Raw genomic sequence first — 18,793 nt, 5'->3', positions numbered from 1 at the left:
CCTGTTTTAATCAACTTTATTGCAGGAAAGGGTGGATTGTAAAGGAAAGACAAGACCCATGAAATGGAGCTTAAAAACCTAAACCTTATTCTTTTAGTCTAAATGTAGACCCATGAAGAGGCACTCCTCCTTGAAAACAGATAAAACACCCCCAGAACTAGACTGCTGCCAGCATTCTGTTCAGGATGCGAACGGCTGCCTTTACGGCACTGCTGTGTCCCCACACCAAGGTGCATCACAGAACAGCCCTGCTGCACGGCAAAGTGGCGAGGGGCGGGGCACCTTAGCCTAGTTTTGAAATAATTGCTTTGCTCTGTCTCCACTTCAAGAGTCTCTCTCTAACAGGAAGAGACAGTGTCTTCTGGGGAAAAAAAATCCCACTTTTATTAGCTCTTAATTATAGTGTCGCTGTTCCCGATGTTACACAATAGCAAGGATCTCTGCCTGTACTGCCATTATCAACTATTTTCAGTATGGGTGACTCAGAATAATGTCTGCTTCCTCAAATTTGACATGCAGGACTGAATTTTCAAAACCTTCACTGATAGGCGATGTGTAAATCCCTCTAAAGTGGGTGAAACCCCCTAACCTTCTCAAGACACTTCCCAGGACTCTTTACATCCAAAGCGCTTAAAATGAGATTAAAAAATGTGAAACAAATATGGCTCCCACACTCTTAAAAAGCAATGAACATTTCCATATTTCAAATAGAAACAAATCTCAGGTGGGTAAAATCACTGAAGAATCTATACTGGAAATGTGATTAAAATATTTCAAAATTATTAAAGTGATACATCCACACAATTAGCTTCTTTTAATTCACTTCTCCCAACTCTTCCAATCCACTTTCCAAAAGGAACCACTTTTTAACATTTACTGTGTCTCAGGGTATAATGCAGGAGATGCAGGTTCTATCTCTGGGTTGGGAAGATCCCCTGGAAGAGGGCATGGCAACCCATTCCAGTAGTCTTGCCTGGAGAATCCCATGGACAGGGGAGCCTGTCGGGATACAGTCCATGGTGTTGCAAACAGCTGGACACGACTGAGCGACTAACACAGGGTAGTTAATTTGCATCGTGCCCTTAAACAATGTGCTAACAGATTGCAAAATTCTCTGTTGATTTTCTTCTGAGAGAGATGAGGCTTCAGCATATGTGACTGCTCCATCCCACCTGCCCAGCACATCTCTATGGCTTTTATTTGCATCACTATGTGTTGCCCCTTAGAGAAGGAAATGGCAACCCACTCCAGTATTTTTGCCTGGAGAATCCTATGGACTCTTGCCTGGAAAATCCCATGGACGGAGGAGCCTGGTGGGCTGCCGTCTATGGGGTCACACAGAGTCGAACATGACTGAAGCGACTTAGCAGTAGCAGCAGCCTGGTAGGCTGCAGTCTATGGGGTAGCAAGAGTCAGACACGACTTAGTGACTAAACCACCACATGTCGCCCCAGCAGTTTCAAGCACATGCATTATTTGCTATGTCCTGGGTATTAGGCAGCCTGTTTCTACTCCTTTCTAAGAGAAGCATCATGTGCAGAATTGTGTGTGTAACTATATCTATACACATAACTATATATATATGCAGTCATGTATAGAAACTATTTCTGTAAACGTAATTTATAGCTTTCTCCACTTGATCTGTTATAGGCTTAGATACATGAACAAAAATTATTTGATTATGTTAAAAAAATAAGAGCAGCATGATGGTTCTCTTCCTGTGTCCCTTGGGTTCTCTGATCTCTGCTTTCATATCCCAAATTCTTCCATCTGCATCTCACAGGGTTAAGGTGAATCTCACAGGGTTAAGGTAAACAGTACTCACATCCCATTGTATAAAGGCTCTTCCAGCTTTATTTATTATTGCCAACTGTCTCCCAAAGTGGGGAGACCACCAACACTCACATTGCTCTAAAATGCTTGCCAACATTTGGTATTGTTACTCTTTCAAATTCTGGCCAATGTGACATATGTGAAATGATTTCTCACTGATATAATTAAATCTTTTACATCTCTAAATGTGAAAAACCAACACAATCTTACTGTTGTGTTGAAGGTTTAAAGTATTACACTGGTGAATACTAATTTGGGGGTTTGGGTTTTACAATTGTTATTTTTCCTGAACAAGTTTCAAGAAAAATACCAACTGTTTCTAAACTTCCCATTCAATCAGGTATGATATAAAGTTTTTAAAATTTTATGATGAATCATTAAAAGGTCAGAAGGTTGTCAGGAGCAATAAATACACATGTACCAAATGCTGAAGAATTATCATGACAGCTGAACTGCTGTGTACTCCTCATTGACTGCATGTTCTTCCCCTTGCCAGAATAGATTTCTGTATGTGAATGTAGTCCCATTAAAAACAGTGCTATGTTGCATGCTTTAGGATGTTACCATATGTGCACATTTCTCTGCAAGTTAAAATTTTCATTAAACATTACCTTTTGTGAGAGTCATTCATGTTAAAAATTGTACTCTAGTTATTTGCTTTTCACAGTTACATAGTTTTCTGCTGCTGCTACTGCTAAGTCGCTTCAGTAGTGTCCGACTCTGGGCAACCCCATAGATGGCAGCCCACCAGGCTCCCCTGTCCCTGGGATTCTCCAGGCAAGAACACTGGAGTGGGCTGCCATTTCCTTCTCCAATGCATGAAAGTGAAAAGTGAAAGTGAAGTTGCTCAGTCGTGTCTGACTCCTAGCGACCCCATGGACTGCAGCCCACCAGGCTCCTCCATCCATGGGATTTTCCAGGCAAGAGTATGGGAGTGGGTTGCCATTGCCTTCTCCAATACATGAAAGTGAAAAGCGAAAGTGAAGTCGCTCAGTCATGTCCAACTGTTTGTGACCCCATGGACTGCAGCCCACCAGGCTCCTCCGTCCATGGGATTTTCCAGGCAAGAGTACTGGAGTGGGGTGCCATTGCCTTCTCCAGGAGAACAGTATGGAGGTTCCTTAAAAAACTAAAACCAGAGCTACCTTAAGACCCTGCAATCCCACTTCTGGGCACCCGGAGAAAAACAGTATCTGAAAGGATACACGCACCCCAATGTTCACTGCAGCTCTGTTTACAATAGCCAGGACATGGAAGCAACCTAAATGTCCACCAGCAGATCTGCGGATAAAGAAGATGTGGCCCATATACACTGCAATATTACTCAGCTATTAAGAGAGCGTTATTTACCCAAAGGTCATTAAGATGTTTCACACTTTGCTCTAAACACTTTAGATTTTGCCTCTCAAATGTTTACCTTTAATCTACCTGAAACTGATTTTATAGTTGGACTGAGGTGGGGGAACATACTCAGAAACACATATACCTCACAGCCCCCATCCACACCCACCTGCATTCCATATGCATATACTCACCATACACACCTCATCCCTTCCACACACAACCACACGCCCCCAGTCACCTACCGCACTTACACACACCCTCAGCACTGTTTACTGAAACACTTCTGGAGTCTTTAAATTATCTCAGTCACCGCCTCTGTTTCATGACCACGTTACCATAAACACTAACACGGCTGCTTCCGGACCCTCCTATCTGCTCCACTGTCCTCTGGGTAGCTTGTTATCTGAGAGAATGTCAGCATGGCCCAGCCGCACTTCTCAATTCTGAACATCTTATGCGGTATCTTAGCTCACAATATACGTTTTTAAAAATCTGTGCCAGTCCAGGTTCGATGCATGATACTGGATGCTTGGGGCTAGTGCACTGGGATGACCCAGAGGGATGGTATGGGGAGGGAGGAGGGGGGAGGGTTCAGGATGGGGAACACATGTATACCTGTGGCGGATTCATTTTTGATATTTGGCAAAACTAATATAATTATGTAAAATTTAAAAATAAAATAAAATTAAAAAAAAAGAAAAAAAAATCTGTGCTGTGGCGTCTAGATTGTAATTACCTGTATGGTGTGTATTGTGCACCTAAAGGGAAGCGCCTAAGCGGAGAGGGGCTGTATTTAAGACAGTCTTTGTGCATGTATAGTTTTAGGCGCTTGAGGAGTGTTTAATTCATGGAGGAAAAAAAGTTCATTTCTTGCACCTCTACGGACGTAGAGTGTGGCGCTTCACTTCTTGCCACGCTGGCACGGAAGTGGGAGTGCAGCGCTAGGCAGGGCCTCGTGCCCCTCTGTCTGCCCCCGTCCCCGCAGGCGGCGCCAGTCTCAGCGGGAGGTGGGGGTCAGGGGAGGTGGTCCACGATGGAAGACTCGGGGGCCAGAGAAGCAGTGACTGTGTGTGAGGAGGCCTGGCACGATGAGACCGGGACTTGTGGAAAGGATGGTCAGCCAGAAAATGCAGATAAATTCACACAGCTCAATTTACAAAAGAGTGCTGGGCTGGCCAAGTAAAAGACATGCTTAGACCCTGCTGGCCCCAGGCTGAGACCTCTAGTCATCTAAATACGTGCCCCGGTCCTGATGGCACAGACATGGAGAACCTGAATGTTTTCTGGGCATATGTTCTCATGGGCACTGCTTTTAATAATGTGCCATAGTTAGTTTGGTATAATTGGGTTTTAGTTCCAGCAGATTTCCTGATATTCTATAGCTTTGGCTAATAAATTTAAGATGAGTTTCCTCCTTATAAAATGGGGATAGTAGTAGTAATACGTGCTTCATAGGGTGAAGATTAAATGAAGTGCTTAGGAAAAAGCACTAATATTGAGTAATCACTTGATTATCTTTCTAATTCATCATCATTTAGCACATTCATATTTAGAGTACCTTGTTTCCACTTTTTTTGATTTCCACAGATATCTTGCATTGGTTAATAAAACTAAGAGCGTGTATTGAACTTTATTTTTCATTCTGCCTGACAAAATCCAGAAGATACACTTTGTTTTCTAAACTTGACTGTTCAAAGCTTGCCCTTAGTGTCAGATTTAATGGGTCTGGTGAACACATATACTTCTATGAGACAACATTTGCTTTTAATCATGATTTGTTTCCTGGGCAAATTTCTGAGCTAAGCGTATCTTTAAAGTGAAAGTGAAAATGAAAGCATATCTTTAAAAGACTAAATAAATAAATAAGAGGAAAGAAAATCTCCAAGTTTTTTTTTAAAAAGTGTTTATATGAGAAATTGAAATACTCTGACAAATTTAGTACTTCAGAGTAAATCTAAAAAATGAAAGATATAAATCTTGAGTTGGACAGGTGGTCCTTTACAGACAAGTTAACCAAGGTTTTAATCTTTCCACAGACTTTTGACCCAAACCTTCACTTATGAAAAGCTGTCACCAGAGCACCCACCCACGCATACACATACGTACAAACGCAATAGAGTCCGGAGGCAGGAGGCAGAGGGGTACCCCTCAGCGTAAAGCAACTGAACGTTCATTCCCTATTGACCACTCCAAAATGAGAAGAGCAGGACAATTAAAGGAGGAGGCTGTGCCCTGCCCAGATCCACGTATTTCTCATTCCTGAAGTCAGGAGATCTCCTCAACCACATGTGCGCAGAAAAGCTTCTTGGAGGTCAAAGGGAGTGATGTCAACTAACGGAAGTTACCTGCACTCCTTTGCGGTAGAAACCATCTTGGCTAAGAGATGCATGTGCACACAGGGAAGGATCCTGAGATACACCAAATATGGACTGTGACCCGGGCAAGTCAGAATGACGGGCCAAAGGAAAACCGAAAGAAACGCCCCATGTGAGTGACCTAAACTGCTGAGGGTGCAACTCGGGGACTCCCGCTCTGAGTCTGCCCGTGTGCCCATCCACACGTACCGGACTCTTTCCTCTTAGTAACTACTCCATTGGCTTCACTACTTTCTGTCTTTGTGGAAATTCTTTTGTGCAAAGCCAAAGGGCCAGAGCCCTTGTCACTGACCACTGGTCTAGCGGCTGGGATCTGGGGCTTTCACTGCCGTGACCTGGCCCGTCTGTGGCTGGGAACCCAAGCCCTGCTCCAAGGACGTTCCAGGCCACCTGAGACGGCTACAGTGAATATGATGAATCCAAATAAGTTTCTACAGACTTAGCAGAATAATGTGCCCAAGACGCATCATTACGCAAACTTCTCAAAAATCCTTTGGCTCTTCCCTTCCAGGAAAGCTCCACTACTGCTTTTTCACTCTTAAGATATTAGAAATGGAAAGTGGTGTGTTTTAAAAACAGTAGATATGAGTAATATAAAATGTATTTTAAATCTGCTTATGGTGACCAGCTCTCAAAACAGAAGGATGCGTTCAGAAGCGGGTCAGGCAATGGTGCTGTAAGCCATCCAGGAGTGAGATTAACCAGTTAAAGCAGGTATGACCAGAAGTCCAACAAGAGGGATGGGGGGTGGGGAGGTTATGGAAGAGATTAGCTGGGAAAAAGACAAATCCCATTCTGGCACTCCACATAAACACCTGCTCACACTCAAATACCTAGAATTCCTTGTCACTTTCTTAACTCAGTTAAATACTAGGTCTTGAGGACTGAGGCAACTAGGAAGAAATTTCTTAACAACAGGGATCAATAATCAGGGTAGTTCTAGCTATGCTCATTAAAGACTAACCACTGCAGAAACTAGATCATAGCAACTAGAAAACAGAACAATATATATAAAACAATAGTTTTCAAACACTGTACAATAGGCAGATGGTGACTGCAGCCATGAAATTACAAGACGCTTACTCCTGGGAAGGAAAGCTATGACCAACCTAGACAGCATATTCAAAAGCAGAGACATTACTTTGCCAACAAAGGTCCATCTAGTCAAGGCTAAGGTTTGTCCTGTGGTCATGTATGGATGTGAAAGTTGGAATGTGAAGAAAGCTGAGCACTGGAGAATTGATGCTTTTGAACTGTGGTGTTGGAGAAGACTCTTGAGAGTCCCTTGGACTGCAAGGAGATCCAACCAGTCCATTCTAAAGGAGATCAGTCCTGGGTGTTCTTTGGAAGGAATGATGCTAAAGCTGAAACTCCAGTACTTTGGCCACCTCATGTGAAGAGTTGACTCACTGAAAAAGACTCTGATGCTGGGAGGGATCGGGGGCAGGAGGAGAAGGGGACGACAGAGGATGAGATGGCTGGATGGCATCACCGACTCGATGGACGTGAGTCTGAGTGAACTCTGGGAATTGGTGATGGACAGGGAGGCCTGAATTGGAGCTCCCATTCATGGGGTCGCAAAGAGTCGGACATGACTGAGCGACTGAACTCCACTGAATGGAGCTAAGTGAGTCCCCGCACAAAGGCTGCTCCAGCCCTATCACGTGTGCATGCGTGCTAAGTCCTTCAGTTGTTTCCCACTCTTGGCGACCCTATGGACTGCAGCCTGACAAGCTCCTCTGTCCCTGGGATTTTCCAGGCAACAATACTGGAGTGGATTGCCATGCCCTCCTCCAGGGGATCTTCCTGACCCAGGGATTGTAGCCACATCTCTGGCAGGCGGGGTCTTTACCACTGGCATCACCTGCTCTACCTTAACAAAGGGTAAAGACAAGACTTTAAAGGGTTCAGCTAATCAGCAAGTTACTCATTTGGACAATGGAATAAAATCCAACATTCTTTAAAGGAATCGAACCAAATCCACCCTGAAAAATGTCACAGTGTCTGGCATCCAAATAAAAATTGTTAGGAATGCAAAGAATGTAACAGTCCCAGAAAAGACAGAATGAATTTGAAGAGAAGGACCTTAAAACAGCTATTGTAAACATGAAAAATATGCTCAAGGATATTAAGAAAGATACAAACTTGATAAGGAGAGAAGCAGAGGATAAAACATTTCACTTTGCAGTTTCTAAGATAAAAATACTATATGTGGAATAAAAATACTGTGGTAAACTTGAAGAAAAAGCAATAAAAATTATTAAAGTACTGAAAAAACAAACAAAAAAAAAGTTGGGAAAAAATGCAATATGGTGCAATATATAGGGAACTAGGGTCCCAGAAAGAAGGGTGGGTCTATAAAAATGATGACTGAGAAACTTCTAGAATTGGTGAAAAACATAAGCCAATGAATCCAAGAACTTAAAGATAATCACCAGGCAAGGAAAACAGAAAGTAAAACACCTCACAATAAAACCACTTAAAATCAAGGATAAAGAGAAAAATTTTGAGAGTGGCCAGAGGGGTAGAAACCCACACTATGTACAGAGGAACAAAAAATGATAGCAGACCTTTGTCTAAACCACCCAGGGCAGAGAACAACAGAACAATATATTACAACTTTAAACAAAAATGAAAGCACTGTCAAGGAATTATACACCAGTGAATATAAATTCCTAAGGTTAAGGTGCAGCACAAATTATTTTAAAAGCCAATAAAACATGAGAACATTTCTCACCAGCAGTTTACTATAAGATATGTTGAAAGAAATTGTTCAGGGAAGAAAAAAAAAAGATACTAAACACAAATGTGAAATTGCAAAAGGGAATCCAGTACACCAGCAATGGTCAGTATGTGAGTAAAAGTAAAGAACACATTTCTTTTTAAAGCAAAAATAATAACAATGCAGTATGAGTTTAATAAACATAATTAAAATGTATGATAATAGCACATTGCTAGTAAAGAGAAAGAGGAAACCTGTTATAAAGGTTTCAAACTACTCACAAAGTAGTAACATTTGAAAGCAGACTGACAAGTTAAAGATTATACTGTAAACCCTCCAGCAATCATTAAACTTATTAAAGATGTACAACTAATATGCCAACAAATGAAGAAAAACTGAACCACACACATCCACACGCAATCCCGTGAAAGTCAGAGAAAGAGGAAAAAATCAAAATCAAAGAGCAAGATGGCAGAATTAAAGTCAATGACATCCATCATTACTATAAATGTGAACACTCCAATTAAAAGACAGTTGGTTGAAAAGACCCACCAGTACATTGTATAAAACAATTTTAAAGACAAGATCATGGAGTAAGACAATAAAGCTAGAAAAAATTTCTGTATATTATGCAAAAATTGAAAAGAAAGCTAGAGACACTATATTCAGTTCAGTTCAGTTGCTCAGTCGTGTCCGACTATGAAATGCAGCACACCAGGCCTTCCTGTCCATCACCAACTCCTGGAGTCTACCCAAACCTGTGTCCACTGTGTTGGTGATGCCATCCAACCATCTTATCCTCTGTCGTCCCCTTCTTCTCCTGCCCTCAATCTTTCCCAGCATCAGAGTCTTCTCAAATTAGTCAGCTCTTCGCATCAGGTGGCCAGAGTATTGGAGTTTCAGCTTCAGCATCAGTCCGTCCAATGAACACCCAGGACTGATCTCCTTTAGGCTGGACTGGTTGGATCTCCTTGCAGTCCAAGGGACTCTCAAGAGTCTTCTCCAACACCACAGTTCAAAAGCATCAATTCTTCGGCACTCAGCTTTCTTCACAGTCCAACTCTCACATCCATACATGACCACTGGAAGAACCATAGCCTTGACTAGACAGGCCTTTGTTGGCAAAGTAATGTCTCTGCTTTTTAGTACGCTGTTTGGGTTGGTCATAACTTTCCTTCCAAGGAGTAAGTGTCTTTTAATTTCATGGCTGCAGTCACCATCTGCAGTGATTTTGGAGCCCAGAAAAATAAAGTCAGCCACTGTTTCCCTATCTAGCTGCCATGAAGTGATGGGACCAGATGTCATGATCTTAGTTTTCTGAATGTTGAGCTTTAAGCCAACTTTTTCACTCTCCTCTTTCACTTTCATCAAGAGGCTCTTTAGTTCCTCTTCACTTTCTGCCATAAGGGTGGTGTCATCTGCATAGCTGAGGTTATTGAGATTTCTCCCGGCAATCTTGATTCCAGCTTGTGCTTCCTCCAGCCCAGCGTTTCTTATGATGTACTCTGCATATAAGTTAAATAAGCAGGGTGACAATATACAGCCTTGAAGTACTCCTTTTCCTATTTGGAACCAGTCTGTTGTTCCATGTCCAGTCCTAACTGTTGCTTCCTGACCTGCATATAGGTTTCTCAAGAGGCAGGTCAGGTGGTCTGGTATTCCCACCTCTTTCAGAATTTCCCACAGTTTATTGTGATCCACAGTCAAAGGCTTTGGCATAGTCAATAAAGCAGTCACTATATTAATATTAGATAAAGTAGACTTCAAACTAAGGAATGTGACCAGGAATAAGGAAGGTCGTTTCATGACAAAGGTATCATCTTATCAAGAGGACATAAAATGCACAGTTTTCAGGAATGCAAAACAGTACAGTCTGGAAAGTTGAGAAGTTTATTACAGAATTAAATGCATACTTAGTATACATCCCAGCAGGCTCACTCCCTCACCCTAAGGTCCCTTCTGAAAAGAGATGAAAACATTTGTATATGCATAGACTTGTTTGAGAACATCCAAAGCAAGTTTATTTATAAAGCCCCAAACTGAAAACACAAAAGCCCAACTGGTGAATGTGTACACTGTGGGATATCCCAGCAGTGGAATGGATCTGCAAAGAACACGACCAAGCAAAAGAAGCCAAGCACAAAAAGGTATGCAGGATTCCATTCACTGAAATTATAGGAAAGAGAAAGCTCAGTGCCCAGGAACAAATAAGGGTTGCCACTGGGAGTAAAGTGGAAGGAATTAACTACAAGAACTTTTCAGCTAATGGAAATGTTATATGTCTTGGTTGTGATGGTAGTCGCACAAGTGTATACATTTTTAGAACTAAGACGATGTACTTGAAGTTGATAAACTTTCAGTTCAGTTCAGTTCAGTCCAGTCACTCATTTGTGTCCAACTCTTTGTGACCCCATGGACTGCAGTATGCCAGGCCTCTCTGCCCATCACCAACTCCTGGAACTTACTCAAACTCATGTCCATTGAGTCGGTGATGCCATCCAACCATCTCATCCTCTGTCATCCCTTTCTCCTCCCGCCTTCAACTTTTCCCAGCATCAGGGTCTTTTCAAATGAGTCAGTTCTTTGCATCAGGTGGCCAAAGTATTGGAGTTTCAGCTTCAGCATCAGTCCTTCCAATGAATATTCAGGACTGATTTCCTTTAGGATGGACTGGTTGGATCTCCTTGCAGTTCAAGGGACTCTTTAAGAGTCTTCTCCAGCACCACAGTTCAAAAGCATCAATTCTTCAGCACTCAGCTTTCTTTATAGTCCAACTCTCACATCCATACATGACTACTGGAAAAACCAAAGCTTTGACTAGATGGACCTTTGTTGGCAAAGTAATGTCTCTGCTTTTTAATATGCTGTCCAGGTTGGTCATAACTTTTCTTTCAAAGAGCAAGCGTCTTTTAATTTCATGGCTGCAGTCACCATCTGCAGTGGTTTTGGAGCCCAGAAAAATAAAGTCTCTCACTGTTTCCGTTGTTTCCCCATCTACTTGCCATGAAGTGATGGGACCAGATGCCATGATCTTAGTTTTTTGAATGTTAAGTTTTAAGCCAACTTTTTCACTCCTCTCTTTCACTTTCATTGAGAGGCTCTTTAGTTCTTCTTCACTTTTTGCCATAAGGGTGGTATCATCTGCATATCTGAGGTTATTGATATTTGTCCCAGCAATCTTGATTTCAGCTTGTGCTTCACCCAGTCCAGCATTTCTCATGATGTACTCCGCATATAAGTTAAATAAGCAAGATGACAATATACAGCCTTGACGTACTCCTTTCCTGATTTGGAACCAGTCTGCTGTTCCACAGTTCTACTGTTGCTTCTTGATAAACTTTAGTGTATATAAAATTATCACTAGGCTTTCTTGATGGCTCAGCTGGTAAAAGAATCTGCCTGCAATGTAGGAGACCTGGGTTCAGTCCCTGCATTGGGAAGATTCCCTAGAGAAGGGAATGGCTACCTACTCCAGTATTTTGGCTTAGAGAATTCCATGGACAGAGGAGCCTGGGGCTGCAAAGAATGGGACACGACTGATTATCTAATTATCATTAGAAATTATGCACTTTCCTATACTGAAAATGTTGAATAATCTTGTCCATACTAACATGATCTTAAAATCCATGAAAAATTGAATTGGGAATATCTAGGAAGAGCCTGGGAGAAGGCAATGGCACCCCACTCCAGTGTTCTTGCCTGCAGAATCCCAGGGACAGCAGAGCCTGGTGGGCTGCCGTCTATGGGGTTGCACAGAGTCGGACACGACTAAAGCGACTTAGCAGCAGCAGCAGCAGCAGCAGGAAGAGCCTGAGGATTACAGCCTGAAACTTCAAGGCTCCTCCCACAACCCCTCTCTCAGAGGCAGAAGTCAAGAGCCCTGAGTGATAACGCAAGCATAGGAGTGAAGTCTGGAGACTGGGTCCAATCGGCCCCATCTTACCTGAGCCATCTGTTTTCCCACCTATTTTGGGTTCTGAGGTAGGATCAGAAACAGAGACTGAAGCAGAGGCAGGTAACAGGCGGAACATCTTATGTTGCTAAAAAGAAAAAGCCTATGACATTTAAAACTTCCCTAACCAACCAGAAGTTCTCAAAGGAGATAACTAAGACTTTGAAGCAGTCATTTGAAAGAATCCAAGGTCAGATCCACCTGCTGATGTCAGAGAGCCTCTCAGAGAGGCTGGGGCAGCTGCAGCCCTCCTTGGGACACGCAGGAGCCAGCCATTGCGGAAGCTCACTCTACCTCAGGACACGGGCTGGCAAGCACCCTGTGGGTCCTCCCCTTGACTGACGATCCTCTGGACCCAGCCACATCTCCACCCACCAACCTGAAGGAACCAGGAACTCAGGCCATGCAGCTAACTAGGTGGGGACACAGTCCCACCCACCAGAAGGCTGCCTTAAGACCTCCCCAAGCCCACGGCTGGCCCTGAACACGCCCTGTCCACCAGAGGTTCCAGGACCTGGCCGCACACACAAGCACCCAGGACCCAGGCCTGGGAGCTCCAGGGCCCTGCAGCCACAGACCCCAGGACCCAGCTCCACACAGAGTGAGCAGGCGCCAGCCCCAGAGTCTCCTGGGCCTTGGCCCCACTCCCCAGGAGCCTGCTCTCACCTTGGGACCAGCATCACCCACCAGCAGGCAGAGACACACCCAAGGAAAACTGTAGCCTTGAAGCCTGAAGACTGAGCCCACCCACAAGCTGGGCCCTGGCCTGCCTACCTTCAGGCCAACGCCAGCTCTGAGAGACACTGGGTCCCTTAGCCAGCTGCCCCAGGATCCAGGTCCATGCAACAGAGGTACAACTGCAGTGCTGGCACCCCCAGATCCTGCAGTTAGACCCCAGGACCTGGCTCTGCCCGTCACTGGGCAGCATCAACCCTGGGGCTCACCAGGAGTGAGGCAGCCAGCCACCCTGTGACTCAGGCACACCAACCAGTGACCAGCAACGTCTACACAAGGAGGGCCTGGCAAGCAACCAGACCAGGGGCCAGCCATGCCTGCGAGATCACCCACTGTAGTCAGCCCACCACAAGGGGAGGACCCACAAAGTCATCTTAGGAGGCACCGCTAGAGCACAGAGCCCTGAGTGCTGCTGGGCTTCGCAGGAAGTCCCTGCCAAAGGTCATTCTCCAAGGTCAGGAAATGTAACCAAGTTATCAGATACACAGAAATGAAACCAGTGAATAAGGCACAAAGAGATGACAGGAGAACGTGTTCCAAATATAGGAACAAGTAGAAACCCTAAAAGAAGAACTATGTGGAGATATGCAATTTAACTGAGAAAATGTTCAAGGTACCAATTGGAAAGATGACCAAAGAACTCGGGAGAAGAAGGAACAAACAGAGGGAGAAGTTAGGGCTTTTTAACAAAGAGTTAGAAAATACAAACAACAACTAAACAAATGAAGAATACAATAACTGAAATGGAAAAATACACTAAAGGAATCGGCAGTAGATGAAATGATACAGAGGAATGGATCAGTGAACTAGAAGACAGAGTAGTGGAAATCACTGCTGCTGAGCAGAACAAAGAATAAAAAGAAAGAGGACAGTTTAAGAGATCTCTGGGGGCAACATCAAGTGCACCAGCATTCTCAGTGTAGGGGCACCAGAAGGAGAAGAGAGAATGTGGAAGGCAACATACTTGAAGACATAATAGCTGAAAACTTCCCTACCCTGGGAAAAGAAACAGACTTCTTGGTTGAAAATCCACAGTCTGAAACAGGATCAACCCAAAGGGGACACTGATACACTGCAATTAAAATGGCAAAAATTAAAACTAAAGACAGAATATGAAAAGCATCAAGGTAAAAGCAACGAGTTACTTACAAAGGAGCTCCTATAAGGTTATCAGCTAACTTTTCAGCCAAGGTAAGTGTCCATCAACTGATAAATGAATAAAGAAGATGTGAGACACACACACACACACACACACACACACACACACACACACACACCACGTACACAATGGAATATTACTCAGATATGAAAAAGAATGCAATTCTGCCATTTGCAACAATATGAATGGATCTGGAGAGTATTATGGCTAGTGAAATAAGGCAGACAGAGAAAGATAAATACTGTGTTTCACCACTTATTCATGGAATCTAAAAAAAACAAATGAGTGAATATTACAAAAATGAAACAGACTTACAGATATATAGTACAAACCAGTGTTTACCATGGGGAGACGGATGGGGGAGGAGCAATATAAGGGTGGGAAATTAAGGGGTAAAAACTACTACATATAAAGTAAATAAGCTGCAAGGATACATTGTAGAGCATGGGGAATTCCAGCCAATATTTTATAACAACTGTAACTGGAGTATAACCTATAAAATTCTTGAATCACTATGTTATACACCTGAAGATAATATTATAAATCAATTATACCTCAATAAGAAAAGAATAAATATGATACACAAAATTGTCAGGAGCCAGCACGGGAGTTCCCACCCATGACAAGGTCACGTTGGAGAGCCCTGACAGGCAATGCGAGTCAGGGCTCGAGGACCGCCCTGGATCTGCCTGAGCATCTACCCCAAAACCAGAACCTGTCTGTTTTACTATTTTATGACTTTTACCAACTCTTCTGACATTAACGGGGGGCTATCCCCGACCGCCTTTCTCTGAAGGAAATCAACTTAGAGCTCTAGTTAATTAGCCTCCTGGGCATAATAAGAGTGTTTTAATCTAAACCCCTCAGATGGCTCTCTAACTTGTCTGACAGGTTTACCCGGACTCTTACAGCTACGCATACGATTGTTTACAGTCTCCCAACTGCGAGAGGCACGGGGAGCTTAAGATATTCAAATAGTATAGAGCCTCTCGGAGAGTTAGAAATTGTTAGACTAGAACTAGTAGAGGATTTCATTGTTGGGCCAGTGCTTGCTGCCAAGTTTCCACATCCCCTGTATTGTGTCCTTGGGAGTATATTAATTAATATAGTTGGTATATAGAAAAAATAAGTAGTGGCCTTGGTGCTAACAACTTTAGACCCTTAAGGTAATAAATTCCTTCCTTGTTGTAAACCCACTGCACCTCTGTCCTATAGGAATGCAACTTTATCTAACACCTTCGGAGGATGGCGCCAAACTTTAAAATAATTATTCTTAGAGAAAATAAGTCTTACGGTTGACAAACCTTTATCAAAGTCATAAAATGTTAACAGGCCTTCTGGCCAGAAGATGATGTAAATCACCTGAACCATTTGTATACGATAAGTTTGCAGAAAAGAAAAGCACGGTCTCAATAGGGATCAAAGACTGCTGACTTTGTATGATTTTACACCCCCTATTATCCTCTATGCACAACTTAAGGTATATAAGCTCCCTTTGAAAATAAAGCTACGGGCCTTGCTCAAAGCTTGGTCTCCCCGTGTCATTCTTTTTTGCTTCTTTTTCTCTCCTTTTTTTTCTGTTCTTTTTTCAGGGTGACCGACTTGGAGTGTGGGGGCTCTCTGAGACCACCTACTTGCCTGGGCTTCTAAGACCCACTTGAGAAGGTGCCTAAGGTGGGGCACCTTCCGCTATTCGAGAGGGCACCTGCGGCCTCCGTGGTCAGTGCAAACCTGGTGTCACAGGTTTTATTAGTTTCCCACGTAAACCAGTCAGGTCAAACCTTTGCGTCTTTTTCCTTTTATCTATCCTTTTTGCCAACGCTGTCCTCCCGAGGGAAGCCCTGGACCCAACTGGGGCTGGACCCCGATACAAAATAATAAAGAGAAAGAAATGAAAGAAATGCCCCGGAGACAATTCTTCATCTTCAGGTGTTTCCTTGCCCCTTTTTCCTAAGCTGTTAGACTGAAGTTTCACTTGCAACTGGCTTGCGGACACAGTGTTGTTAGAGAAGATGAAGTAGCCTGGTGGGCTAGTGTGCAGGGTGCCTAGAAAAGGTGGTGGGGCAGTCCTACAGAACTGGGGGAGCATCATGAGCCAGCGTCAAAGCCACACTATTGCAACGTTTCTCTTGACTGCACCCTGGCAGAACATGCTAGAATATGCTAACACATGAAGGAAAATATGCACAGCCAGATGGAAGTGGCGGGACCGTGCATCCCAACACTGCAAGCCTGCGTCTGCAGGAGCAGCCTAATGCTGAGCATCCGCAGCAGCTGCCTCAGTCTACCCACTGTAAGCCTGCGTCTGCAGGGGCAGCCTAATGCTGAGCATCCGCAGCAGCTGCCTCAGTCTACCCACTGCAAGCCTGCGTCTGCAGGGGCAGCCTAATGCTGAGCATCCGCAGCAGCTACCTCAGTCTACCCACTGTACTGCCTGCAGGCAGCTGCCACTTCACCCTCTGCAAAGGCCGTTCTAGACACAGACATAGTCCATTCCACCTGGACCCCAGCATCACACGTCAGCGGACAGTCCTGTCACATGGGCCTCCTTCCGTCTTCCAGGGTGAAGCACACATGTTGCCCACACACACCTGTCCCTCCTCCACAGACGGCCCCGCTCCGCGTGTGTGCCTGGATCACAATTCTGTCCCTCCCTGCTTTGTTTCCAGGGCCTCACGCTATTTACTATTCTATGTGTTATAAGTTGAACCCTTCCTTCAACCACCAGAAATGGAAACTCCATGAAGATACGGCCCTTGTCCTTTCTATATACTTCTATATTTTTGATGCCTAGCGCATGGCAGGTACTCAAAGTCATTTGTTGAAGGCAGGAATAAATAGATGAATAAGAGGTTAGAAATGAATAATCTGTGAGTCTTCTGATTCTTAAGTTCTAAAGTTCTATTTACAGAAGATCAAGTACATAAGGGATTTATGATTTAGGGTTAGAGGTTTTATCAAATTTCAATAATATTTATCTAAACAAATATCATTTTTCTTTATTCCTTTGCTTCAGATAAATTCACTTTAATTTTGAGCTTATCTTAAAGATGAAATAAATGAGACAGGAAATGTCAACAAATGATGCTTACTCTTCTTTCCATCCATATCTGCATGGATTTTCCGAGCCAAGAACCCGCTTTTGTACACAGCGGCATTGGGGTCGTGAGGAATGTCCAGGAATGGGTTGGTGGTGCTCCCAATGCGGCTGATGCTCTTTGGATGTGTTCCATTAGCCTTCTCATCGGCACCTTCGGACAGAGACTTTTTTTTCTCTTCATCGTCTCTAAAAGGATAAAACAAAGATGGAACACAAGGGTTGAGTAACACAATATTCAATGAACAGTTATCTGGTGTAAGAAATGATCATACTTTCTAATGGCCTGTAAGTCCTGATGACAAGGACCACGATAAGGACAGCTGCGGTTCCCTAAACACCTCCTGTGTGTCAGGCATTAGTGAGCGTGGCAGTCTCGGAAGACTGACATTAGTATCCCACACCACAGGTAAGGAAACAGACTCAAAGTTTACATAAACGTGCCAAAGCACAGTCCTAGGAATTACAGGAAGAAGCTGAGAGGATATGACTGCAAAGGCTCTAATGCCTCTGGCCTTTCCATCTACTACAGAACCCTCAGGTTTGTCTGCTTTCAAAACAAGTGGAACTTCTCTGGCAGAGATCGTGATTTTGATTTCTGCATGCCCTAGTATAGTGCCAAGCATACAGAATACGATAGGTGGAGACTAAGTCCAGTAAACAATATTAGACTATGTCTGCCAGATAACACCTCAGGTACAGCTGTCGGTGGGTTCCGACGGGGCACCACGCACCGCGCTCTGGCTTTCCTACGCATCCCATCACCAACCGAGGAAGCCGCTAATTGCCCAGCCCTGCCTTCGGAACCCCTGTTCCTTCAAGCAGGGAAGGTTTAACTCTGACATTACAATGTACATTAAGTATGAAGGAGGCGGTCAGAATCAATTAATAAAGAGGGGCAAGAGGAGAAGAAAGTTAACACACTCTGATATACTGCTGGAAAACGCATAACCAGAATAGGAGCATTTGTCTTACTTCACCTGTTTCAGTATCCTGAATCACCTCTGGTTTCATTGTTGTTAAGCTTTGAATATTGAATTTTTTTCCTCAACATTTCCACCAAAATATGGAATCTAGAAAAACGGTACTGATAAACCACCTTGCAGGGCAGGAATAGAGAGCGGACTTGCTGGCACAGCAGGGGAAGGAGAGGGCGGGGCGCGCTGACATGCGCACACTAGGGGGAGGCGCCTGCAGCACCGGGAGCTCGGCTCAGGGCTCCGAGGTGACCTGGGGGTGGGGTGGGCTGGCGGAGGGAGGCTCAGAGGGAGTGGATGTAAGCATAGCTGACTCATGCTGTTAGACCGCAGAAATCAGCACACTATGATAAGGAACGATCCTCCAATTACAAATAAAAACTAATGATAAGAAATTCAACCAAAATATATTGAAAATAAACCACAAGCTTAATAATCACCAAAACTGCTTGTTTGGTTATCAGAGAAAAACAGTGTTTTTTTCCTCCACTGGTATTTTATAAATAATTATGAAATATATGAAAATAACACTGGACTCAGGTAACTGTATTTTACTTTTAATTTAACTTCTATTAATAGACAGTTTTGGGTTTGCAAAA

General features: G+C 43.7%; 1 protein-coding gene across 12 annotated transcripts in view; it reads right to left on the bottom strand.

Annotated features, from left to right (window-relative positions):
* Positions 1-18,793, bottom strand: part of PSD3 (pleckstrin and Sec7 domain containing 3) — a 596,024-nt gene that overhangs the window by 88,720 nt on the left and 488,511 nt on the right. For 11 of the 12 annotated variants that reach the window (XM_024986357.2, XM_024986358.2, XM_024986360.2 and 8 more), the window contains one exon: positions 17,213-17,406. In XM_024986357.2, coding sequence (XP_024842125.2) covers positions 17,213-17,406 — 194 coding nt within the window. Of the gene's footprint in view, positions 1-17,212; positions 17,407-18,793 lie in introns of those variants that run through there. The other variant, XM_059882381.1, reaches the window with a different exon arrangement.

The sequence above is a fragment of the Bos taurus genome, chromosome 27 (genome assembly GCF_002263795.3).
Source record: "Bos taurus isolate L1 Dominette 01449 registration number 42190680 breed Hereford chromosome 27, ARS-UCD2.0, whole genome shotgun sequence".
Classification (NCBI taxonomy): domain Eukaryota; kingdom Metazoa; phylum Chordata; class Mammalia; order Artiodactyla; family Bovidae; genus Bos; species Bos taurus.
This window is presented reverse-complemented; position numbering and strand designations above follow the sequence as displayed.